The 26,755-nt window shown below is 42.6% G+C and overlaps 1 protein-coding gene across 7 annotated transcripts in view; it reads right to left on the reverse strand.

Moving 5' to 3' along the window:
* Nucleotides 1-1,089: 1,089 nt before the first annotated feature.
* Nucleotides 1,090-26,755, reverse strand: part of DENND5B (DENN domain containing 5B) — a 160,089-nt gene continuing 134,423 nt past the window's right edge. For all 7 annotated transcript variants that reach the window (XM_061638703.1, XM_061638700.1, XM_061638704.1 and 4 more), the window contains 8 exons: nucleotides 25,520-25,641; nucleotides 21,177-21,322; nucleotides 17,285-17,403; nucleotides 15,944-16,131; nucleotides 14,357-14,439; nucleotides 12,895-13,021; nucleotides 11,384-11,558; nucleotides 1,090-6,077 (listed from right to left, as the gene is read on the reverse strand). In XM_061638703.1, the coding sequence (XP_061494687.1) occupies nucleotides 5,894-6,077; nucleotides 11,384-11,558; nucleotides 12,895-13,021; nucleotides 14,357-14,439; nucleotides 15,944-16,131; nucleotides 17,285-17,403; nucleotides 21,177-21,322; nucleotides 25,520-25,641 (1,144 nt within the window). In that variant the 3' untranslated portion in view covers nucleotides 1,090-5,893. The remainder of the gene's footprint in view (nucleotides 6,078-11,383; nucleotides 11,559-12,894; nucleotides 13,022-14,356; nucleotides 14,440-15,943; nucleotides 16,132-17,284; nucleotides 17,404-21,176; nucleotides 21,323-25,519; nucleotides 25,642-26,755) is intronic.

The following is a 26,755-nucleotide window of genomic DNA, read 5'->3' on the forward strand; positions in this document are numbered from 1 at the left end:
CACCTATTTCTCCTTGCCCAGCATGGAAGCCACGAGAGCTGCTGGAGTTGGGGCGGGGTGATCTCTCCACTTCCTTAGCAGCCCTACTGCATTTCCATGGTGGGTGAGGGTGAAGACACACCTCCTTCTCCCTGCCCAACATAAAAGCTGATAGAGAAGGTGGGAGTGAAGAGAGGGAGGCATGGACAGAAAAGGGGGTGTCTGTCACACTGTTGGCTCTAGTGCCCCCCCAACCTCTGGCTTTACTCCACCGACAACTGAGACAATGTAGGCTTCACACAAAGATTCCTTACTCCTGTGGTAAAGTATCTGTATCACCAGTTTAATGTTCTCCCCAACTAACCCAAAGGGTTTTCTATGCGAAGGGCAATTGTGCAGATGTGGAAGAAATAGCAATACATACATGCACCATCTATATCAGGTTTAGGGAAGCTTTTTCAGCCCGTGGTCCAAATTTCCTTCTGGGCAACTTTCTGGGGGCCATATCGCAGTGGTGAGCTGGGTTAGAGCCAAAAGTGGGCAAAACAGAGAATGTGGATTTTACCTTTGTACAGTAGGCTAGTGTCTTCACATTCACACATCTCTCTATCCTTCTTACAGGGAACTAAGAGGCATTATTCAACTTCAAAGACACATTCCAGCCAGGCAAAAACACTCAAGGAGGGTGCAAAATGATAAGGAACATTACTGTGGAAGGGATCTGAGCTAGGGCCAAATAGAGGACTGGAGGAGGACTGCATTTGATCCCTGGGCCTGAGATTCCTCATTCCTGGGCACAGGGATCTGTGACTACTGACCCCATCAGGGTTCTCAAACATAGGCACTCAAGTGTTTAAAAATTAGCATAGGCATTTTAAGGGATATTTTTATACTGTTTTTATAGAGTGGGTCTCTATTAAATAGTAAGAACAGTACTGCACAATGGACTTAATGGAGATGAGCCAGAAAAAAAAAAGATTGATGGCACACTTTCCTTCTCGCTCAAAATAATGTTAAGGCTATACCTCCACAGAATTAAATTCTACAAAATATTTTTACTTTGTTTATTGGGCTCAACAAAGAATCACATGACACATTTTGTTATTCTCACAGTTTTATTTGTAAAGACCATTGCATGAAAAGCTGCATTTATTTGTAATCCAAACCCTGGAAAAAAACACCCATGTCAGTTTGTGATATGTATGCTAAAGTGCTTGAAACAACAATACTTTTACCAATATTCACTTCCTGAACATTATCCAGTCCTGATTAATTTATGAATAATGTAAAGATAAAATAGCAACATATTCTGAAGATAGTTAAGGGAGGGGGAGGAAGGAGTTCTTTAATAAACTATATCAGGTACATTTATACATTTTAAATGTAACACAACATTTCCTTATGAGATATACACCTTCACTTGACTGAGGAGGGAAATCAAAGGACTTATGACACTGCATGACCTCTCAAAACTTATTCTAAACAAAAAAGGAAGCTAACAGCCCAGTCCCAAACTTCTTTGCTCAGAGGTCAATCCCAGTTAAAAATCATGGAATGTACCTCCAAGTAAATGGGCTGGAAGGTGTCCATTGGGAAGATGTAGTGAGGGTCCCTTTACACCAAGACCACCTCATTCTGGTTAGCTTCAAAGACTTATAAAGTGTTACATACTGATCCACTTTACAATTCTATTTTGTTCCTCTGAATTTTCTTAACTATGTTAGCTTAGCAATGCTGTAAGAATGTACAATGTTTTGAGAGCCACAGTTCTTAAACACAGAATTTACTTCGTAAGTTGCTGGAAACTGTTGGTCATCTTAAAAAATAAGTTTCTTAAGATCAATGAAAGCTCATTAATACTGATGTTGAAAGGGTACATTAAATTTCAGAGAGCCATGACTACTAGGTCCTTCTCACTCTTTCAAGAACCTAGAACATTTTCTGTAAATATGACAGAGCAAACCCTCAGTTTCAAATGATCGTAGTTGTCTCTTTAAAAAAAAGTTGCATACAACAGGAATAAATGTTTCAAAAGAACTGTACTCCTGAAGTTGCCAAAAAGACTAGTCTACCAGAGATCAATATCATGCTTCAAAAAATACCTTAAGGTTGTTATAATACTACACAATTATATAGTGCTTTATTGCCTAAAAGAAAACAGACATCCATAGTGTGCCTTGCATACTATTAATTTGGTGTGAAACAATAAAATGGCAAAATGAGTTAAAGCTTTACAGAAAGAAATTACATTGCTAGGTAAGATGCCAAGCATTACATGCTAGTGGTGGTGGATAAAGACCTGTTGTGAATTTCAAGCATACAACCTTTATGAGGTCTCTCTCTTTGTCTGCTTCAATGATTACTTTTTCCATGTCATGAAATAAGCCTCAAAGCAGAGGGGGGATATTTCAGAAGCTATTTTAGCTTCACAGAAAACTAGTAGATGGAAAGGAAGGTAGTAGTCAGTAAAAAAAATCATGGTATCCAATTTGTCCCATATTCTTCTGGAATGAATGCAGCCCTCCAATAGCACCTTGCTTTTTGTTTTAATGTCATTTAGTTAAAACAAGACATGGGGCCTCTTTCCCTGGAACAGTTTTGAGACACATAATAAAAGCAAAGCATATGGATATTTGGACAATCCCTTCATTTTTCCTATTCAGTTCTGAACCATATCCCCATTTTGAGGTACATCTACTTCTGCTAGCTCTTAGTAGAGACTTTTAATAAATATTATCTGGCATGATATAGGTGAACTATAAACACTCCACAACATGTGTGAGAAAAGGAGCAGTGAAGGCTAAATTGTACTGTTTATCTGGAAATTACTGCAAAACTAGAAAGGAGCAAGTATTTATAATAATTGTAAATAATTGACTTTTTAATGCAATAACCATATCCGTTTTACCTACAGTAAACTTCTTCTGAAGAGTAAAGGATAACAGAAAAAATAAAGGTTCAAATAATGTATCCAGCTTTTTGCCAGCTTTAAATGGGGGTGCAATTTAAATTCACAAAACAGTTTTCTAAAGATATTTAGAATCATTTCCGAGATTGTGGAAACATGTCTTCCATCAGAAAGGGGCTGGGGTAACCTGGGTGAATTAACCATCTGATCAAAACAGAGGTGACAGCACTGTCAGGGATAAACAGGAAGCTGGTTGTTTGAGGAAAAGGATATCTGGAAAGTTCACCCCCTCCCTATATGTATTCTGAAATTCTGGTGAAGACATCCACATGCATTCATGCTTCACAGTCATGTTGCCAGAGCCCTTTGGGTGAACTTGATGCACTCGGATTCATGTGTCATTTTAGCAAATATTGTGGCAAAAGGTACCACCCAATTTTTCAAGCAGGCAGAAATATTGGTAAAAACACTTTGAGGCATGTGAGCCACTTATTGCCTCACATTTTCTAATGGTTTACAATTAACATTCCTAGCTTGATTTTCTGGCTAAAAATGCACGGGAAAGGAACTTTGGAGGTCACAGGTATCATAAAGAGAAAAAGCAGCAGCAGATAGATAGTTTTAGGGTGGAATGACACACTGGAAATCAAACCACAGGATCCCCAAAGCTATGGTTGCAACTGTACAAAGTAGCAGCAGCCAAGTGTGCACTTAGCCATTCTTCCACCCATCACATTCTCTCAAGTTCCTTCCCTGCCATTTTTCCTGACTTGACTGAGAAACAAGTTTCGAAGCAAAGCAACCCCTTGCCATTTCTCTCTTGCAAATCCCCCCTCCTCTTGTCGCTTTGCATGCTGATGGCAAGCCAGCATTGGGAGTCATGTGTTTGTCACGGAATACACACCCAAGGAGAATCCCTTATCAGCATACTACTTAGGAATATAATCTCTTAATGAAATAAATTGAGACATCTGAGTTACACTCTCTTCCCTTTCTTTTCCTAAATATTGTATATTTTTCCCTTCTGTGTTTTTCATGGACCTCTCTAGAATCTAGCACAATATTAGGAAATTAGAGATGCACCAGTGGAAGGGGGTGAGCATGTATTGTAGCCTAAAATGAAAAGTAACAATCGCTTCCCTGAAATGACTTCCCCTTTAAGTACACTATTGTCAGACATGATGAATAGTGTGATTCCTCCCCCTCCCCCTTTTACTGGTTAAACTCAGAGATAGAGCTCATTAAGTTCCACAGATCAGTAGAGTAAGATTTAGTTTTTTAAAGCCAACTCTCCAAAACTTGAGAAAATCTCATCTAGAGCGGTAGCAGGGGGGTGGGGGGGAGATGGAATGGTACATGCTGGATTTGCTATCCATGCTGCCCCACTATCTAATATTAATTTTTGCATAATAGTATTTAAATCTGTCTGTCTACAGCAACTGTGTTGCTACTATTCAAAATACTGAATCTATCTACTTGTCAGAATAGCCTCTAGATCTGGGTACCTGTTGCCTCTCTCACTTTAAAAGGCTAAAACTACACAAAACCAAGAGATACCTTACATCAGGGGTGCACAGGCCGCTGCTGCAGTGAGATGCTTTCACATGCCACTCTGGCATCATAGGAATGCTAAGTTCACATAGGAGGAGTTGTAATACAGCCACTTCCCTGTGCTACCTTTGCCAAGACCTCCCTATGGCAAGACCTCCCATGTGACTACTGGCTTCCTGTGTTACTTGAGTGGCATGGGAAGGAGCAATGCTGAAATAGTTCCCAGACCTAAGGCAATGTAAATATCTGCCCTAAGAGACGGCCTTTATTTCATGAGAGGCTATTTGTACATGGCAGCAGCTTGCTGTATGGACCCTTTCTGTTCAAATGGGGTTCCCATATTGCAAGCAAAGCAAAATGTTACAAGAAGCCTCCCATGGGAGTAAGGTTAGTTCTTGCTCTTCTGGATACAGAACAATGAAGCATCTGACAGAAGCTTTTGACATTTCAAACTGCCTGAAACAATTGTGAAGGCCAGGAATTTTGCAGAAATGGCTTGTGATGAAAGATTGCCTTTTCTTACAGAAGCCCCCTCTTCCCTTCTAAAAATGTCACCTGAAACAGGTGGTGCTTGCACAGAACACAAAAGCCTGGGGAGGGAGGGAAGAGAAGGAGAGAGCTGAAATCTTAGTTATCAGTTCAAAACTCTAGTACAGCTTTTCTCCCTTTTTTGTCATTTAATGTAGCAAAATTCCTCAAGGAGACCTTGGTGGATCCCTGTTTGAAGATCAAGAACTCCTCAGGTCCAGTGTGAAGATACTTCTTCAAGAACCACTTGTGCTGACTGACAAAAGTCCTGGTGAAGATCCAGAATCCTATGATTCACAGCTTATTTGATGCACAAAATAAGGTTTGGATATAAATGGAATGAGACTGACCACTTACAAGAAACAGAGCAAACAATATACATTCACAAGAAGAGTACAGAGTGGCTACCCCAGAGAGTCTTTAGTTGTTCCTTTGCAATATGCAGAAAAGCCCCCTGCTACATTTATACAATATTTACACACAGAGTGGCTTTTCCCTGTAGTTGCAAGTAATGCTTCCCTCCTCCCAACCCTATAAAGTTGTTTTAGGCTACATTTCCCCACCCTCAACCCTAGAACACTGATTCTAAGAAAATTTCCTTATTGGTAATATTTATGAAGTAAGGTAGCCTATTTACACACATTGAACACACGAAAATACTCTATTTTACACTAAACCTCTGATTTGAAAACTACAATACTGCAGCTTAGCTTGTTTGCAGCTTTAGGGCAGACCAGTAAGGAAACTACATGAGTGAGAGAGTCTCCCCACAACCACCACTCTCACCTACCAACAAGCTGTTTTTAAAACACACAGTGGGGCACTACCAGCAGCATTTGTGTTATCATAGATCTGCCCTCTCCCAAGTTCAATATATTTCAATTGCCTGGGAGAGGAGAGACAGAGAGCTGTCTGCAAAGCCATATGCTACACATCCACCCCTTTAATGAGTGATCCTTCTAATACGATGTTGAAGTCCTGCAATGTCTGTAGGACTCTGATGAGGGAGTTCACCATCATGCGGTCACGCAGGAGAGCATTCTCTTCATACATCCGAGTGATGGCTGGGCACTCTGCCAGTAAGGGAATCCACTGTGGGACAAAGTGATCCCTGTGAAAGAAATGGTATCATCAGGCTGTTTAAGATTCATTCAGATGTTCCATGCAGGTGTAATACTTAACTAGGGTTTGTTTTTTCTTTAACCGTGGTTAAAGACTACATCTGAATACCTCAACTATTATTACAGGTTGGCTGCAAACCAGGTTATGAAACCATGGTTTAAAGTGGGGTTTCAAACAATTATTTTCATTATCCATGCTAAGCTTACATCTTCACCATGAACCATAATTAAGACACTTTCCCCCACCACTCTAGCCTTTGTACAAGGTGAAAAGCAAGTTTTGTTGATGTCTCCAGAGAAGAGCAAAGCTTAGCTTGACACACTAAACTATGGTTTCACTGTACAGTTGTGTCTTAACTCAGTTAAGGTAACCAACCATGGATAGCATTAACCATAGTAAAGTGTTGTGTGTACACCAAGCTAGAGAAGCGTTTATACAGTTTAGAAGTACTTCTCATGCCGCACATCTTACATGCAGAAAAGTGCTATCACTGTATTTATGTGTCCACACTATATATCGCCGGACATCATCTGTATAGTTAGTGTCTCCATCCAAAGCAGGATGAGAACAACTTTACTGAGGTATCTTTCCATGCAGTTTCTGTGCCATTGTTTTAAAACAATAGTGTTATAATAAGCATAAAAGAATGCTACCATGTGGGCATGTACGGTTGATTTAATGCAAATTGCATAGGACTATACACATTCTAAATTGCTGTGCTGAAGGAAGCTTGTGTTAATAAAATATCATAACTTAATTTCACTGATCAGATTCAAGATCAGCATAAAGGCTTCAAATGCTGAGAACCTATGCCTTTCAAAAATGAATTACTGATACACAAATATTAGTGAGTGATCTGAATATCAAAGAAAAATCAAAGTGGCACACCATGTTTTGAAATGTGAATGTTTCTACTACATGTTTCTATGTATAATATTTGAACTGGCCTATTGTCATGCTTTGACAGCAATCTGAGCAGCTAGGAGGTGCAAGAGGCACATGGACTGAACTGAGACTTGGAAGCTGGCCCTTGCAGGTATCTACCTCAGATCCCAAATGGGTCACCATGGGAGGAGGAAGACAGGAGGGGGAGGCACTGCCATAGGGTGAGCTCCCCCCCCCTCTTTCCTTCTGGGACTAAGAGAGGGGGTTCTTTTTGCAGATGAGGGTGAGAGAGGAGAGTAAGAAAAAGGAATGGGGAGGTTGAGCAGAGATATCATTGTCCTTTTCATGGGAAGGTGTGGGTGGAAGAGAGGGTTGCCTGAAGATTGGGGTGGAGACATTGTGATCCTTTTGTAGGCTCAGAAGTGGAGGAAGAAAGAACAAATTGTTGTCTTGGGAAAGAAACTGAGGCATGGAGAGGGGAGATGTTGTGGTCGTGGAGAGGGGAACTCTGAGGGAGGGGAACAGTGGCGTCACTAGGGGGGTGCGGACCGCACCGGGTGACACCATCAGAGGGGGTGACACCCAGAGCTTCCCCTAGGCACCGGGAAGCGGGGCAGGATGCATTTGCCCTGCAAGTCTCGGGTAGTGAGCTGGCAACGCAAGCCAAAGCAGACTGCAAAACCACCGTTAGGGAATCCCAAGAGGGAGGGCATAGAAATTGCGAGTGCGCGTTGGTGCTAAAAGCTGGCGATGGCTAACGCTTCCTGTGGTCTCCACGTTAGCTGCCTGCCCCCTTACCTTAGCATGGCAAGAGGAGCCGCCTGAGCGCAAACCTGCATGGCCGAGTAAGTAATTAATGACTTTCCAACCTGTTGGGTGGCTGCGAGAGCGCAGCGCAACCCTGCGGCTCCTGGGTGGCTGTGATTGACAAGGCGACCTGAGAGCCACCCAAAGACGCAGCCAGTGGAACGGAAGGAGGGAGCGGGGGGGGGCTCTGTGTCTGCCCCTAATGATTACTCCTCCCTTTTCAAAGGGGAGACAAAAGAGCCTGGCTTAGCAGCATCCTTCCTACAGCTGCTTCTGCTCCTTTCCTGGGGGAGGAAAAGGGAGGGGGGTCACATCCGTTATTGACGGGGAGATCCTCAACAAGGAGTGCCAAATTAGAAAACTGGGATAAATGGGCTTCTTTTTGGGATTAGAAGGATGTGAGCTTTTAGTTCAACAGAGTGCTTCCTCACCAATGCATCCTTTCTTGATTCTAGAGAGGATTGATCTTGGATTCGACTGTTGTAAGCCCATGCTTCATTTCTCTGTATTGGCAACTAAAGGGGCACCTGGAATTCCTGTGTATGTATGAAGTATGTAGAAGAACTATATATACATTTTATTTATTTATGCCAATTTTTTAAACCCCACTCTTCAGCTGAAAAGGCTTCCAGAATGGCTTACATAAGATAATAACAAACATTACAGTTCCTACCCTCAGGCTTACAACCTAAGACACAACACATATGGAAAAACAATGAGGAGGGAAAAGGAAAACAAGCAAGCTGATTGTTATCGTTCTTATATTGGCCAGCTTGAATTGAAACAATGCAAGGGGGGAGAAGAATCCAAATGTTATTGTAATTTTATTTATTATTACATGGTTAAAGTGTTGGACTACGACCTGGGACACCAGGGTTCGAATCCCCACATAGCCATGAGGCTCACTGGGTGACCTTGGGCCACTCACTGCCTCTTAGCCTCATGAAAACCCTATTCATAGGGTCGCCATAAGTCCGAATTGACTTGAGGGCAGTACATCTACTCTCTATCCCATCTTTCCTCCAAGGAACTCAAGGGTGGTGTACATGGTTTACTCCCTCTCTATTTTATCCTCAACAGCCCTGTGAGGTAGGTTAGGCTAAGAGACAGTGATTGGCCAAAGGTCACCCAGTGAGCTTCATGGCTGAGTGGGGAATATGAACCCTGGTCTCCCAGCCGCTAGTCTAACCACTGTACCATACTGGCTCCTTTGAGCTGGTCTTTCAGAAGAGCCAATGGAGTAGGCCCTGCTTCCTATTTCTTCCTCTGTTGCTGCCTTGTGGAATGGCTCCAAATGCATTATTCTTATGGATTTGCCCCATAACTGATGGAGGGCCTAGTCTCCTATTTAGTATGATTGACTCTAACCTCTAGTGCAGGATGGGGAACTTGTGGCCCTCCAGATACTGTTGGGCTACAACTGCCATCACTCCTGACCATTTGCTACATAGGCTGGGAAAGATGTGAGATGGAGTCCAACATCATCTGGAGGGCCAAAGTTTTTCTACCTCTAGTGCTTCAAGGCTTTGCAGAACATAAATCTAAGGATGGGCACATGTGTGAACCATTCCTCATTTTGTGATTGTGATAAAGTCAACTGTTGTTTTCCCCCCTACTGTCTCCCAGTAGTATGCTGTATGGAAAATTATGATGAAATACCGTAACAGTGGAGCACAGTAAGGGTATCAGTGTTTTACAGAGGGCAAGATGCAATGTAACTCTGTATAAAAAGTGACCCCCCTCCCATTTTTCTTGTATTTCTGAATATGAATATGTGAACCTGAATTGCTGTATTTTTATTTGTACATCATAGCATCCCCAAATTAACGGGATGTTGCCATGTACCAAAAAGAAGAAACTGGAAGCAGAAATATTAGTTTTCAAGCCCTGAAATTAGTTATATGGTTAAAAATCTTGTCATATGCGTATTTGCTAGTTGTTTATGTCACTACTATTGCCATTACATTCAGTGATATACGGGGATTACGATTTACGAGTAACATTAGTACAAAAAAATTACTAAGGATTCTGTATGGTCTCGTACGGGAGGAGGTCCATGGGGGTGACACCATGAGTTACCGCACTGGGTGACACCAACCCTAGTGACACCACTGGAGGGTAACTGAAGCAGGGAGAAGTTGCGGTCCTGAGGGTTAACCTAAGGCAAGTAGAGCAGAGGTGTTGCCCTGGAGAAGGAAACTTTGGCAGAGGGAAACTGAGGCAGAGATGGGACTTGGCGAGGTCTCATCTATGAATGTTATTAGAACAGCTGTGTTCCAGTTTGCAGAAGATAGAATAAAGAAGAGGGATACTTTTAAGAATGGCTTCCTGGGTAATTACTTGCAGAATGTTGGTTTTGTGTCATTGATTGAAGGATTCCTCATCAAGTGATATCCCAAAAACTAGATGGATGGGGAAAGTTTAATATGATCTGTTTTGTAAGGAACGGCCACTGAAAGAAGACCATTCATTTGGAAGAGATCTTGTTGAGAAATGGAGACAGTTGGGTAAGATCAGTGAAGAAACATTAAAAATTCTATTGGCCCATCCCAAGGATGGGGAATCTGTGGCATTCATATGTTGCTGGAGTCCAACTCCATCAGCAGGGCAACCGCTTCTCCATCTCTGCCCTAAGACATCCAAAAAGTAGCACTTTAAAACATTTGAATAAAAGCAAAAAATAGTAATGCAAGCAGCTAAAGTTAAGAAAAGTTGCACATTTTTCAGAGGATACTATATACAACAGAACACATTGTATGATTCTTGGTCAGCCTTTGATGTTTAATTTGGCCTATGAAAATGATGTGTCATGTAGAAAGTGGCCAAACAATTGATAGAATCTGAAGGGCTCTATTGTTGAGCTGCAGATCCATTTCACTTGCATTATGGTTGTCTCAAAACAGATGGCCAGTACCAGAAAGAATCCTAATGCTACAGAGAAGCAAGGGACAAGTTACAGAATGATCTCAGAGTGCTTAACTGCTGATTCTCCTAATGTAATGACATTGTCTGTTGAGGACTCTATCTTGCTCATGCAAAACAGCTGAAGTTGGCAACAGCACAAGAGAGGTCAGCATCTCTTGTGAGGTTGGCATTACCTTTGGAATAAATGGAAGCTCCCAGGACTTAAAGTATGTGCTCCATGAACTGAGAGCTGGTTATGCTCTGGTCTGATAATGTACATTTCCTAATTATCTGTGCACATTGTAGAAAAGATAAGATTACTGAAGGCAACAAAGTATTTTACTGCTAGTTTATAAGTAAGTGCTATAGTGGCTTCTGGCAGCTGCCTGACATGTCTCCACGCAAATCCAAAATAATGAACTCAAAATAGATCTAAACAAATGCATTAAAATAGGTAAATGGAGGAGCAGCTTAAAAAGATTCCAGTCAGAGACATCTGAGAGGTATGACTGGAAAATCCTGGCTCCAAAATCCTACTTCAAGCAATGCCACAGTGGTTCTGGGCAAGCCACTCCTAGCCTCAGTTGCCCATATGAGGAATGACAATGGTGTAAGTGACCTCAGACTGTTGCTAGAAGAGAACACTTTTGAAGAATTTTGCATCTTAGAAGACTTTTGTGAGCAAATACATATACATACCTCATTCCAAGGCAAACTAGAATTTGGAATTTGCCATCCTTCCCTATGTTCCGTGGAGCTGTATTGATAGCATTTACATAGCGGCAGAATGTTTTGCAGGAGGATTTTTGAAGAAGAACATTATCTTCATTGTCCCCTATCTGGTCAGTGGTATCAAAGTAGGCCACAGCCTTTTCTGCAAGTGGATAAAAGGGGGGGGGAGGAGAAACTCACTGAGTGTAGAATGTGAATAACCTCTCAGTCCTTTGAACCTGCTGTGAGTGAGGCCATTTAGAAGCTAGCATTCACAAGTGCAGGTAACACACAGTATTGAAACTATACCTAGAGGCATGCATCCATTTACTCTGTGCTAAAACAGTGGGGAGGAAAGCCTGGCTGGGAGTCCAGAGTCTGTGAGTTCAAATCCCCGCTCATGCCTCCTGGGTGTAAAGGGCAAACTAAAGATCATCCCCACAGTGAGTAGCTCAGGGGTTACAAGTCCTGCCACCTGTGCAGCTGCGGGCAAGCTGCATAGTCCCAAGGAGCCCAGTTGCCCCCCAGCTGGCCGTTGCCGACAAGGAAGGGGTTGGCTTGTGCAGCTGTGGCAAGCGGGGCAGGCCCTAGCCAGCTGGGGAGGACTAGCCTCAGAGGAAGGCAATGGTAAACCCCCTCTGAATACTGCTTACCATGAAAACCCTATTCATAGGGTAGCCATAAGTCGGGATCGACTTGAAGGCAGTCCATTTCCAAAAAAAGTATTGAACTTTTTAGCACCTAACTTGATCCAAAGCCTGCACTATAAAGAACAATTCTGTATATATTATCCAAGTTCAATGTGATTGTACAATTTCTTCTTTGCTTTTTATTATTAGGAATGACGGTCACTAAGAAAGCATTTAGAAACCACAGACTTACAGCAATTAGGATTTTGCAAATACTACTATATGAGGAAAGGTTAAAGTAACAATTTTGCTATGAAGTCTTGAGTGATTTCCTGAATGACAATTTGGGCTAGTCAGTTCGAGAGCCACAGCTAATTTATGACCTTAACGTGCATTCCTAACACATTAAGACACAGTAGCCATGGATTCAGAGGTAATTACTGCCCTGAAGGCATCTATTGCAAGAAGTATTTTGTATAGTCTACTGGTTTACACCATCTTGCAAATTAAGAATCACTTGAAAATACAGGCCTGTCTGAACAAAGGAAGGTATGAACCCGCCTAGAAAAATAGCTTCTTCATTATTTATGGAATGCCCTTATAAATTTTAGGGAGGTAGAGCTCTGGTGGAAGAAGCAGCCAAACTCAACTGCGGATCCCATCCCTCCCCCGCATTTCAAATCTTACTAGTGTGACAAGAAATAGGCCACTTAACACTCTCTGATGGGGCTACCCCAACCATTCTCAGCAAATAGCCACCATTTAGAGATGAATTGGCTATGAATTTCACCCGAATGACATAAAGCCCAAATGCATAGGTTTCAGAGACCTTGACCCAAAAAGCTCAACTGACTCAAACAAGCTGAATACCTATGAAGTCCCAGATGAAGACATTCTTATGGAAGATACGAGCAGACTTGAAACCATGGTGGAAGACCTGTTCCAGTGCTGCTACCAGGCCATTTTCTCCACACAAGAGAACAGTGAGGCTTCCCCTCTACAGAAAGAGAAATAATGATTGTAAACATGTGGCATACCAACACAGATCATTCAGTGTTACTCCATTTCTGACTTTTATCTTGCTACTGATGCTTTTTAACCAGTTTTCCAGACTTGTTACAAACTGTGCAAGTTGGTTTTCTATGTCTGCACCCTAGGCAGAAATGGACTTCGGACCCAGAGATAGGACACCGGTGATCTGCAAAAGCTGCATTTCACAAGTCAGCAGATATCAGGGAGAGTACTGAAGAGAATTGTGCTGGTGCATTGGGGGGGAATGACCTTTTTTCCCTGGTACTTGCAAGAAGCTGGTGGGATAAAGGCGGGGAGGCATAACTGGCATTACTCTAGTTATTTTATTCCTCATATATACCAATAGCGATCTCAGTTCTCTGAGTGCCAGTCATTACGTAGCCAAAATAACACCACCAATGCACAGAAGGGAGGTATTAGCAGACTTGGGGGAACCTCAAGATTTGAGAAGTAGGAAAAAAAACTTTAAAAAACCACAAGAATGAAGGAAAAAACATAAAACAACCCAGTGAGGACTGGGCAAGCTCAGTCACCATGGAATGCTGATTGACTGTTGGCGCTAGCGGGGGCGGGGGGGGGAAGAGGACAGAATAGTGTTATCGTGGAGGAAAGTGTGGCTGATTCACTGAAATAATGAACAGACACTGCAATGTTTTGTTGCAGGGATGGTTTGTTCTTCCAATCAAAAACAAAGCATCTGGAGTTGGATATACTGCATAGCTACAGCAGTGAGCTATGGCTGTCCCTGCCTGATCATCTCTGTGCAGAAAAAAAGTGTTTTGTGAAGTGTGCACCCATTTGTTCATATGGGAACAAATATCTGGACTTCATGCCAATTGCTGGGGTTGTTAGATGCTGTTTCCCCCTTTTCTGTAAACGAATTGGTCTGTTCTTTAAACTTTGAACATATTCAGAAACTCTTTACACCTGCTGTGACTTTTGAAGTCAAACCATGTGGCACTGGACTGCCCGAAAGACTGCCACCATCATGGCTTCATACTTTCAGTCAGGAAGCTTCACATAACCAAAAAATAAAAAGTGGAGTGATGGTTAAGGTTGTTTATAGTCTGCTTCAAAATCGGCATCACATAACAAATAGTAAGTAATGAACCATGAAAGCAACTAGATGATGAATTCCAAAGCTTGTCACTACAATGAATCTGAGTTCATAATTTTATAAGGTTAATATGATCAAAGTTGCTGCATCACCACCAGAAAACATTGTATCACTCCAGCACCAAGAGGTTTGCTTACATTTTCTTTTGATATGGTAGTATAATTTAAATATTTGAGAAGGTACCTCTTTTTCAGGTTTGTGGAAATGCTTCACAATATTGTTCACAGCCTCCCCAATTCCCTCTTGGATCTGCCCTGCATTGGGTTCTGCAGGGAGGGAAAGGAAAATAAGTATGAAAAGCAGAATTCATCCTCAGAGATATGAAGGTTCAGATTCTAAAAGGGAAGAGGGTTTATCTATAGCATTAGCAGTAAGGGCATACCTACCTGCATGGAGACTTTAGAAGCACAAAATTTCTGTCACAAGATACAGTGATAGCCAGATACCTTTAACCCTCATGCAGACCGTGATGTTCCTGTATTAGTGTATATATGGTAAGTGCTGTTTGTATAGGAGATACATGGTAAGTGGAATGAAAGAGGAGGGGGGAGTAAATGGGCAGTAGAATGCTGGATGATTGGCTGAGTGTTGAGAATGGCTGACAGTATAAATGGAAGGATGACAGTTAAATCTGGGTGGACGGTGAGCGTGAAGTGGGTTGTTTTGGTGGGTTTTTGAGAGGAGATTGGGTGGAGAGTGTGGAGTTCGGATTAATACTAAGACCAGTACCTCAGGAATAGATGTAACCATATGCTTAAGTGCCTTTATGAAGAAATCTTGTTATCTTTGCTATTTAATAAATATATTTGGTTTACCAAAGGCCTGATCCTTGGCTGGGGTTTCACAGACCAGAAGGGAGGGTAAGGTGATGACCAAGGCTGAAGGGAAACTGTAACAAATGGTGGCAGCGGTGAAGGGGAGAATATAACACCACAAGTATTCAGAGCAAACCAGAATTATCGGCATTGATACAAAGGGAGTGGGACAGCTTGAGCACTCAGTCACAGAGGTAACCTGACAGAGAGACTCAGGCAGAGTCTCTGGAAATACTGGTTACAGGACGTGACTGGTGGTGCTGCCTAGCAGGGGGATCTGTTGAGATCTGTGCTAGAGCGGGGAGAGAAATCATAAAAAAGGACAGTCCGGACTGGTGGAGTCCCTGGTGGTGCCTAGTGACAGGCAGTAACCACGAGCAGGTAGGAACCTGACAGGGAGAGCCAGGGAAGGGCGTCACACAGACCCAGAAAAAAAAATCACACTGGCAAACTTTGGGTATATTTGGACCCCAATGACATTTCCAATGGATGGATGGAGTCACTTTGTACCCCAGAGTGGTGGGGATTTTTGGTCACCACAAGTGTGCTTAACACTACCAAAGCACCTTGAGCCAAAACACACTTATTCAGAAGAGGTAGAATTTTTCTGAGCAGTATACACTGGTCCCTTCTCCATGCATATTGAGTAATCTGGCATAATTTTGGACCTCTGTGGATTTGTTTCCACAGAAGGAAAACAGTAAGTAGTAACTGGCTGAAATTTGGGGATGTTGTACAGATTGAAATTTGTGACAATGTCCTAGGAGGACATCCCTGTAGGTCTGAGTTGGCTTAGTTGGTTTATTTTGGAACTATGGATTTATTAAACATAGGGGAAAACTACATTTATACCACTAAATCCAATGTCCATCTTAAAATGTTTCATTAACAAAAATGAAATGCCATCATTAGCCAATGCTGCCTCCTGATGTTTTTGCAAGAAGCTAAGTCTTACTTGTATTTTTCCCTGTGAGAGAAGTAATACTCAATCTGCGGCCTGTAGTTGGGGATTTCTGTTGAGGTGGGGTCCGACACTGCTTCCCTAGATCATCTTCTGATGCTGTTGAAAGCAACTCTCCTATGAGAATCCTCTCCAGGCTACCATCATCAACACCCTTCCCCAACCATCTTCCACATGGGAACCTAAGGTGTCACACACACAGACACACACACAAAAGGAATTGCAGTTAAGTTCTGCCTTCTAGTTTAAGAAAGTTATAGGAAACCACATGCTCTGCTCCTGGATATCAGACTGCATCAGTTCTTATGAATGGGGGCCAGTAGACACCAGGATGGACAGATTTCAGGTTTGCAAAATCTAGTTTATTTATTATGAAAACCCTGAGATCCACCAACAGGACCATGATAGGTTTGAGTATCAGGAGTCAGAAACCCTTGTCAATCTACTGAAAACCACACAGAGATCTACCATTTGATCCAGATCTACCTTCTGTCCATCCCTGCCCACACAGCCAGCCAAGGCTGGACCGCAGGGTGGCTAGACATTCTCTTTTCAAATTATTTAAAAGTGTAAAGCAACCGGAAATGTTTTAATAATTTAAAGAGAGAATGTCTAGCCATTCTGAAAAAGCAGGCATTCTCTTAAGCCATCTCTTCCAGAATGCCTCGCTTTGAGGAAAGACCCCATTTCCTTCCTCAAAGTGAGGCAGAGAAGAGGGGGAGGTGTGCCATTGCAAAGTCAGTAGCAAGGATGATTAAGGCTGTAGTCCTACCCCCCTTTTACCTGGGAATAAAAACATGGAAATGGACTGCCTTCAAGTTGATCCCGACTTATGGCTACCCTATGAATAGGGTTTTCATGGTAAGCAGTATTCAGAGGGGGTTTACCATTGCCTTCTTCTGAGGCTAGTCCTCCCCAGCTGGCTAGGGCCTGCTCCGCTTGCCACAGCTGCACAAGCCAGCCCCTTCCTTGTCCGCAACGGCCAGCTGGGGGGCAACTGGGCTCCTTGGGACTATGCAGCTTGCCCACAGGTGGCAGGGCACGTAACCCCTGAGCCACTCACTGTGGGGGTGATCTTTAGCTGGCCCTTTATACCCAGGAGACACAAGCAGGGATTTGAACTCACAGACTCTGGACTCCCAGCCAGGCTCTCCTCCCCACTGTGCTATAGCGTTGTAGAATTCAGTGGGGCTTACTTTTGAGTAGATATGTACAAGATTGCACTCTAAAGTTGTAAATGAACATGACCATATTCATATATTTAACATTTCAACTTCAAAAGGTGAAAATAGAGTTTGACCTTGCTAGCCACTCACACAATGTTTTAGCACTTACCTATAGGTGTGCCCTGTGATTTCATTTCTGACCATGACACAATCCACCAGCCATTTGGCTAATAGTCCTGAATTGTCATGACCTATTTGAACAGTAGTTAGCTTTCCCAAGTTCTGACACTGAAAAGAGAAAAGGACAAGTTTAAAACTGAATGCTTTAAGTATATACACAACCAAAACAACCCATAATGGTTTTGGGTTTTTTGCATTTCTCAGATTAAAGCAGCCAAATGTGGCAGTCCTTGATTCCCACAGAGCTCTCTCTGTCTGTTAAAGTCCTTGTATATTGTATCTATTGAAGATGATGACTGATCATGGCTAACTGTTATCAGACCAAATGTGATCTGGTCTACACAAGCATCTTCCTTCTTTCCTTCTTTCTTATTTGAAATATATCCTTCCTCCCTGTAGGAGCACAGGACAGCAAACAAAAGCACTATAAACACTTTGAGAGATGGACTGCCTTCAAGTCAATTCCGACTTATGGCGACCCTATGAACAGGGTTTTCGTGGTAAGTGGTATTCAGAGGAGGTTTACCATTACCTTCCTCTGAGGCTGAGAGGCAGTGACTGGCCCAAGGTCACTCAGTCAGCTTCATGGCTGTGTGAGGATTCGGACACTGGTCTCCCAGGTCATAGTGCAACATCTTAAACACTACGCCACACTGGCTCTCATCAACACTTTAAAACATTATAAAAACAGACTGTAAAATACATTTAAAAACCCATCCTTAAAAACATTTCGTTAAAGCTTTAAAAACATCTCTAAAAAAAAAAAAAAGTTTAAAAACGTATTAAAAAGAAATTCCAACACAGACGCAGACTGGGATAAGGTCTCAACTTAAATGGCTTGCTGAAAGAAGAAGGTCTTCAGTAGGAGTCAAAAAGATAACAGAGATGGCGCCTGTCTAATATTTAAGGGAAGGGAATTCCAATGGGTAGGTGCCACTACACTAAAGGTCCGCTTCCTATGTTGTGCACAACGGACCTCCTGATAAGATGGTATCTGCAGGAGGCCCTCACCTGCAAGGTGCAGTGACTTACTGGGTATATAAGGGATAAGACGGTCTTTAAGATATCCTGGTCCCAAGCTGTATAGGGCTTTGTACACCAAAACTAGAACCTTGAACTTAGTCCAGTAGCTAATAAGTAGCCAGTGCAATTCTTTCAGCAGTGGGGTGACATGTTGGCGATACCCTGCCCCAGTGAGCAGTCTCACCACCGCATTTTGCACCAGCTGCAGCTTCCAGACCAACCTCAAGGGCAGCCCCACACAGAGCACATTACAGTAATCGAGCCTGGAGGTTACCAGTGCATGGACAACAGTGGCCAGGCTATCCCAGTCCAGAAATGGCCGCAGCTGTCTTACCAGCCGAAGCTGGTAAAAGGCACTCCTAGCCACTGAGTTCACCTGGGCTTCTAGCAACAAAGATGAATCGAGGAGCACCCCCAGACTACGGACCTGCTCTTTCAGTGGGAGCACAACCCCATCCAAATCAAGCAATTGACCAATTGTCCAAACTCGGGAACCACCAATCCACAGCATCTCTGTCTTGCTAGGATTCAGACTCAATTTGTTGGCCCTCTTCCAGCCCACCACCGAGTTCAGGCAGCGGTCCAGGGCTTGCATGGCCTCTCCCAATTCATATGTTACAGAGAAATGAGCTGGGTATCATCAGTGTACTTCTGACACCTCGCCCCAAATCTCATGATGACCGCTCCCAAGAGCTTCATATAGATGTTAAACAGCATGAGGGACAAGATGGTAGCCTGCAGCACCCCACAACACAACTGCCAGGGGACCGAAAGACAATTACCCAATGCTGTTCTCTGAAAATGACCCTGGAGATAGGATCAGAACCACTGTAAAACAGTGCCTCCAATACCCATCTCACCAAGTCGGCCCAGAAGGATACCATGGTCAATGATATCAAAAGCTGCTGAGAGATCAAGTAAGAATTAACAGGGTCATACTCCCCGTTCTTCTCCTGACAAAGGTCATCCATCACGGCGACCAAGGCTGATTCAGTCCCATAACCAGGCCTGAACCCAGATTGGAATGGGTAAAGATAATCTGTTTCATCCAAGAGTACTTGTAGTTGCTGTGCTACAACCCTCTCAATCACCTTGCCTAAGAAGGTTTATTTTGCAACCGGTCGGTAGTTGTTGCAAACCAATAGGTCCAGGGTGGGCTTTTTAGGAGCGGTCAGATCACTGCCTCTTTCAGGGCAGCTGGAACGACTCCCTCCCACAACAATGCACTGACCACACCCTGTGGATTCCATTAGTCTCCGGGGGCAGACCATCTTAATCTGTCCACCACCCCTACAGGGAAGGATTGGGGCCATAAGTCTAAATTTCACCAGGAAGTGGTCTGACCATGACAACGGGGTGACATCCACCCCCTATCTCCAAACCACTCCTTCCTCCATCTGGAGCAAAAACTAGGTCAAAGGTGTGCCCTGCCCTATGCATCGGGCCAGTGACAACTTGAGACAGCCCTATGGTCATCATGGAGGCCATGAAGTCCCGAGCTGGAACACTAGAGGCAGCCTCAGCATGGACACTGAAATCACCCAAGACTATTGTTCTGGGCTCCTCCAATACCACAGCCAAGATGGCCTCCACCAGCTTGGTCAGAGAAGCTGCCAGGCAGCAGGGTGGACGATACACCAGCAGCAACCCTTGTTTCCTGTCTCCTTGGCCAACACCAGGCGCAGGCCCTCACAGCCAGCTCCAAGACAGAGTGGTTTCCGGGTAACAGAGATGGAAGTTCTGTAGACCACAGCATCTGCTCTCCCCCATCTCTGCAGTCTGTGCTGGTGTTGCATCCAGCATCCAGGTTGGCAAAACTGGGTCTGATCAACTCCTCCCAGCTCACCCACCCAAGTCTTGGTAATGCACACCAAATCGGCACCTTCATCCACAATCAAATCATGGATGAGTGTGGTCTTATTATGTACCGATCTGGTGTTAACACCACACAGAGACCAGTGGGCACAGTAGATGAGCAACAAGGAACCAGTCCATGAGAGGAGTGGGAGCGAGGAACAAGGTGTAGATAGCCTTGCCCTCATCTTCTCTGGTAGTTCACCACCTCCCCATGGCTATACATCCCTCTATACATGATCACTGAAATTGCGGTGGCATCACTCATGTTCTTCCTTACTAAGACTCCTCCTAAACATCTGATATGGACCCAACAAGAGCCCACCAACAAAACCTACCTGAACCAGTTATCCTAGTAGGCCTCTGAGAGAATTGGGAACAGTCAGACCCACTCAATATCTTTCAAACAGGGCACATCTACTCCCCCCCCCGTCTCACACCCAGGGAGGGCCAGCTTTCTGCCAGTTACAGACTCACACTCTGAAGGCTTCTGGTGACTTTGTCTTGTCATTCAGTTCACTGCACAGGCCCTCACATGCGCCATACACCCTTCCCCACTACCAATCTCCTCTAGACTGGTTAAAAAAAAACAGCAGGGGCCGGTGCCCTCGCCCTCCCTTTGGTGTCGACCCTTCGGTGGCAACCCTGCTGGTGGCAGACCTGCCGCCCAAGGGCAGCCGGGTTTTTATGCCCCCTGACCCAGCCAGGAGCTGATGCAAGAGGCTGCAAGCTGTATCTTTACTGAGCCTTTAAAAAGGAAAATGACGAGATATAAAGCTTCTCTGCTCCCTGTGAGACCAGAAGATTGTGTGGTGTTCTATCAGAGAGCAAGTGGGCTCCTTTTTGCAGCAAAAGTTTCATGCTTTTATTTGTTGTCATAAAGCGTAGGTTTTTAAAAGCAGCACTGAGTCATGCTTAAAATTCTATCTGCGTCACGATTTAAACAAGAGCTACCTGCCAGTGGTAGCAGCTAACCTTTGGAAACTGCTGTGGACTATACTTACCTCAAATGTCATTTCTAAAAGATTCTTTGGGATCTGCATTATTCCAGTATCTCCCAGTTCTCCCGAAACACAAATCCATGGGTTTGATGTGGTGATTGCATTGCTTAGCTTTTTAATGGGGATTATCACTGTCCTGTATGGAATCACTGTAAATAGCAAACAATTAAAATTAAAATAGGTTAACAACTTCGTATCTGAAAAAGGCATTTACTCTAGAAACAACACTAACACCAAGTACAGTAGGATGCAGACAGCAAGAACACTAAAGAGAGAGAAAATAGAATTATTTGCAGGGGTGAGCAGATGGGGGATCTACTGGAAGATCTCTGGGATTTGCAGTAGCTCGGCAAGGATTTCAGACTCCCAGCAATAGCAACAACTTCTAACATTCAAAATTGGGATTCTGAAATTAAGAAAACTTGAAGAGAAATCAAGAATGAATTGTTAGTTCATTTCTGGTACAGAAAACAAGTTCATCAGTTGAGATGTACTCAGAAGTGCCCTTAGTCTCTACCTGTCTTTCTAAACCAGATTTTACACTTGTCTCCAGCTTGTGGACCTTGAGGTCCTAGGAAAAAAAAGTTCCTGCAAGCTTGATGTCCACCAATCCCTGTTTTACAGCCTTTAAAGCTGCTTAGTAAAATCCAGCAGACACATCATAGCACTTTGTCTCTGATATTCAGAGATATGTCAAGTACATACATTTAGGTTGCATCTAGGTACCATGACCTTTGGTCACTGATAGACCCATTTGTCCAATTTTATTTAAAAGCCTTCTGAACTAATGGATGCCACATAATATTTGGATTCTGTAAATTAACTGTGTACTACAGGAATCACTCCCTTTTATCACAAAAGCATTGCCATCCTAGCATCAAGCCCAGAAAGCTATATAATAAAGTAACGTTTTTTATCCCCATTCACACATGTACAGAATATGACAAGTCAACCAATTATATTTTCATGCACAGGCATTCTTTAATAGGAACAGCCATGCCAGTGTATTTATTTTACCTATAGAAGGCTTCTAGCAACCTTTACATCAAAGGTGGGCAACTTGTGGCTCATGTGGCTGTGGGCCTAACCTCATGCAGCCCTCAGCCTAATTTCATGTGGGTGGCATGGAGAGGGAAGAGAGAATGGCAGAAAGAGAGAGACAGAGGAAGTGGGTGCTCCACCCTCATTGGCTCTGCCACCTCTCCCTAGCACTGGCCTCATCCCCCTGAGCTCTGCCAGCATGCAGCCTTTGACAAGATCATTCTGGAGAGAAAGTGGCTCTCAGATGAAAAAAAGGTTCTCCACGCTTGCTTTACAAAACACAGTAATTGGTTTAGAATAGTCTAGAGGTAAATTAGACAAGTTAATAGTGAAAATAAATTAATGAGCCCATTTTGGTTTTATTAGTTTACAGCATTTATGACCTGCCCTTTAGCCAAAAAGTCTCTGAACACTGATTTTTTGTAAATCAGGTAGCCCTAAGGTTGACTTGTAAATCAGGAAAAAGGGAAGGGAAGAAGAGGAAAGCAGGCTCAAGTTCTTAATGTTAGAGTTTTTCAAGTTATAGCCAATGTCAGTTACAGCTTCCCAGAAGCGCTCTTCTCCTCCATAGCAGAGCTAGGAGCACTGCAAAGGACAGGGTAGCTCCTGCTACACAGTTCTCGTTATATAAATACTGTGGCAGAGAGAGAGAGGCAGAGAGAGCGCCATTATCTAAGTCTCAAAACTGCTCATGCTTCCCTCCAGCTGCTCTTTACCTAATCAATGTGTGCATATTAACTGCATTCATGTAATTAATGTCATTCAAGTTTGGCCTTTAGTTATGACTCAAGTTGTTGTTTCTATACGTGTTTAATGTGGATTTTTTTTAATACAGATTGACCGTTTTAGAAAAGTGGCATTTTTTGGTAATAAATAAATAAAATGTGACAAAGTTTCTTGTATGGATATTTTCCCCTTCCACACAGAAGTCCTATCACCATAGCCATTAGATCAGTGATTCTCAAACGGTGCGCCCAGGCACACTGGTGCGCCCTAAGAGGTGTCTAGGTGTGCCTCAAATATTATGAAAGTATATTTTAAAAAGAAGAAACCCATTTGTATACGGTAATAGTTTTCTATAGTTTAAGTTATTTTTATTCATAGTTTAAAATATATTAATACATTTTTACGTTTGTACACGAAGTGCGCCAGAAAATTTTTGTATGTTTTACAGTGCGCCGCAAACCAAAAAAGTTTGAGAACCACTGCATTAGATCATGCTGCTTACAGTGCTGACTTCGGCATCATGCTATATGGTTAGCTTTCATCATGCAATAATTAAATTAGTCACTAGGTGTTGCTATTGCTGCATCACCAAAACTGAAGAGCAAGCAAATTTAAGAAGTTGGGGCACATATCATTGCTATTTTTAGACGATAGAAAGGATGTCAGGAGGTAAAAAATCACACTTGCTGTTCTATTTCCCAAAAGAGGGTAAAGATTCAAGTTTGGCATTGTTACTCCTCTGGCAAGACTGAATTAACTGCCATAGAACTAGGGCAGTTCTGAGATAATGACACTTGTCCCCACTCCCCTAATATAATATAGTTAATCAGGTCTAGCAAATGCCTTATCTGAACTGCCTTTCAGAACCAATTTTTCTGGGGCTCCAATCAGACCACTAGGTTGAAGAACTGCCAACTTAAATTTCCCACAATGTCTCCAACACAGTATCTTTCCAGGGCAGGGTAGCCAACACAGTACCCTCCAGATGATGCAAGACTACACATAGCCAGTGGACAGGGATGATTGGAGCTGTAGTTCAACAACATCTGGAGGTCCACCACACTCACTCTAACCACTACACTACACCAGCTCTCATAATGTGGAAGCATCAGTGGAAGAGGTCCTAGAACAGAGATGGGGAATGTGCCTCTCTCCAGATGCTGTTGGACTATAACCCCCATCTTTCCTGAAAATTGGCCATACTGGCTGGTGCTGATGGGAATTGGAATCCATCATAATCAGGTTACCAATCCCTGTCCTAGGAATATGCAAAGAAGAAGGTGTAAGCCTTCTGCAAAAAGCCAGCAACCTGTTAACAAATGGGGATGACTTTCTGGCAGTCCATGAGGATCTTTGCCTCTACAGTGGACGACCACCTGTGATTCTCAGAGTTAGATTTGGTCTAGGGGCTTCCAGTCGCTGATTTGTATGTTGGATATAGCTAGGGGAAACCTTGGTTGAAATCTTTGCTTGTCCAAGAATGGGTGGATGACCCTGGGCCACTTCCTTCCTCAGCCTAATTTATTTCAAAGATTGGTGGGTTTTTAAAGATGGGATTATTTATTTATTTACTACTTTTATATCCCACCTTTCATCATGGAACCCAAGGCCACATATATGTGGTTCCCAGGTGGTCACCTATTCAGACACTGACCAAACCCAAACATGCTTAGCTTCAGCAAGGTGGTGGCCTTATACGCCTTCAAGACCATACCCTGGGATAATCCCATGGGTGTCAGTTTAAGCACTTGGAGGGAATGGCACATTTTTAAAAATAAATTTAAAAAACACATAATTAGAACAAAAAATTAGAAGTCTGGGGAAAAATTTAAAAATTTTGCCTGGCACTGGAAAGATGACAGTGCAATTCTCTACTGATCTACTCAGAAGTAAGTTTCACCAAGTTCACTAAGGCTTACTGCTAGGTAAATGGGTATAGGATTACAGCCAAGATTGACACCAGATAGGCCTGCCTTAGGAGGGTATACAGGAGGGATTCCAACATCTGCCAGTTGCTTTCTGGATCACAGTTATTTCCACTGAGACCTGCCATGGCCCACAGATTTAGCAGCAGAATGAAAGTAAGGACTGAGGGAGGCGGGAAGAGGAGAGAAAGAGACTTGCATTTTACCTTTACATCCCAATACCTGTGGTTCATGCTTGCTGCCAGGAGCTACAAGAGCCAGCAGCAGTGAAGATGCCTCAATTTAGTGAGACTAACATCCTGATAGTCTGTTTTATTATATTATATTATATTATATTATATTATATTATATTATATTATATTATATTATATTATATTATATTATATTATATTATATTATATTATATTATATTATATATATAAAATATATTATTATATTATATATTTTAAGTTGCCTCAACAACTCTGGTTAGTAGGTGGAATATAACTATTTCAAATAAATGATAAGACGAATGTATGCTAGTGTTTCTCTTAGTGCAACGTATGTACACTAGTTCCTCACTGTAATGCTCTAAAGGCGCTGATCTCAATAGCCAAGAAAGCTATTCCTTTAGCAAATAGCAGCAACACATTGCTGGGATCACTCCCTACTTACCAATGGTGGTGAAGACACTTGTGAAGCAGAAGTAATTCACAGCGTTGAGAGAGAGAAGGTGGTAAAGGAATTGTTCCCGCTCTTCCTCACAGCATAGGAAGGCGTAACGCTTGTACAATTTCCTGCAAGGAACAACAAAGATAAGAGACCTCCCCAGAACAAGAGAACTATGCTAGTACAACATTGGACATGACAACAAAGTGATTGCAAAATTACATTAATTGTCCTTGCAATTCCTTAAGAAGACCAGCTATATATCTTGTTTCTGTTAATTAACTCTTAAGCATATTGACAAATGGAATTTCAGTAACTTCTGCCAGCTTGTTAGGAAAAGAAAACATTAGCACAACCAAAGCTAAGGGCATACAAAATGCCCTCATGCTAAGCCAAACTATTGGCCCATCTAACCCACTACTTTTTAGGATAGGATATATTTAATGCATCTAGTTGTTGTTATGTGCCTTCAAGTCGATTACGACTTATAGCAACCCTATGAATCAGTAACCTCCAATAGCATCTGTTGTGAACCACCCTGTTCAGATCTTGTAAGTTCAGGTCTGTGGCTTCCTTTATGGAATCAATCCATCTCTGGTTTGGCCTTCCTCTTTTTCTACTCCCTTCTGTTTTTCCCAGCATTATTATCTTTTCTAATGAATCATGTCTTCTCATTACGTGTCCAAAGTTTGATAACCTCAGTTTCATCATTTTAGCTTCTAGTGATAGTTTAATTTGTTCTAACACCCAATTATTTGTCTTTTTTGCAGTCCATGGTATGTGCAAAGCTATCCTCCAACAACTACATTTCAAATGAGTTGATTTTTTCTCTTCTCCGCTTTTTTCATTGTCCAACTTTCACATCCATACATAGAGATCAGGGATATCATGGTCTGAATGATCTTGACTTTACAGTGATACATCATTGCATTTGAGGCCCTTTTCTAGTTCTCTCATAGCTGCCCTCCCCAGTCATAGCCTTCTTCTGATTTCTTGACTATTGTCTCCATTTGGGTTAATGACTGTGCCAAGGTATTGATAATCCTTGACAAGTTCAATGTCCTCATTGTCAACTTTAAAGTTACATAAATCTTCTGTTATCATTACTTTAGTCTTCTTGATGTTCAGCTGTAGTCCTGCTTTTAATACTTTCCTCTTTAACTTTCATCAGCATTTGTTTCAAATCGTTACTGGTTTCTGCTAGTAGTATGGTTTCATCTGCATATCTTAAATTATTGATAT

This window comes from Rhineura floridana, chromosome 8, assembly GCF_030035675.1.
Source record: "Rhineura floridana isolate rRhiFlo1 chromosome 8, rRhiFlo1.hap2, whole genome shotgun sequence".
NCBI lineage: Eukaryota > Metazoa > Chordata > Lepidosauria > Squamata > Rhineuridae > Rhineura > Rhineura floridana.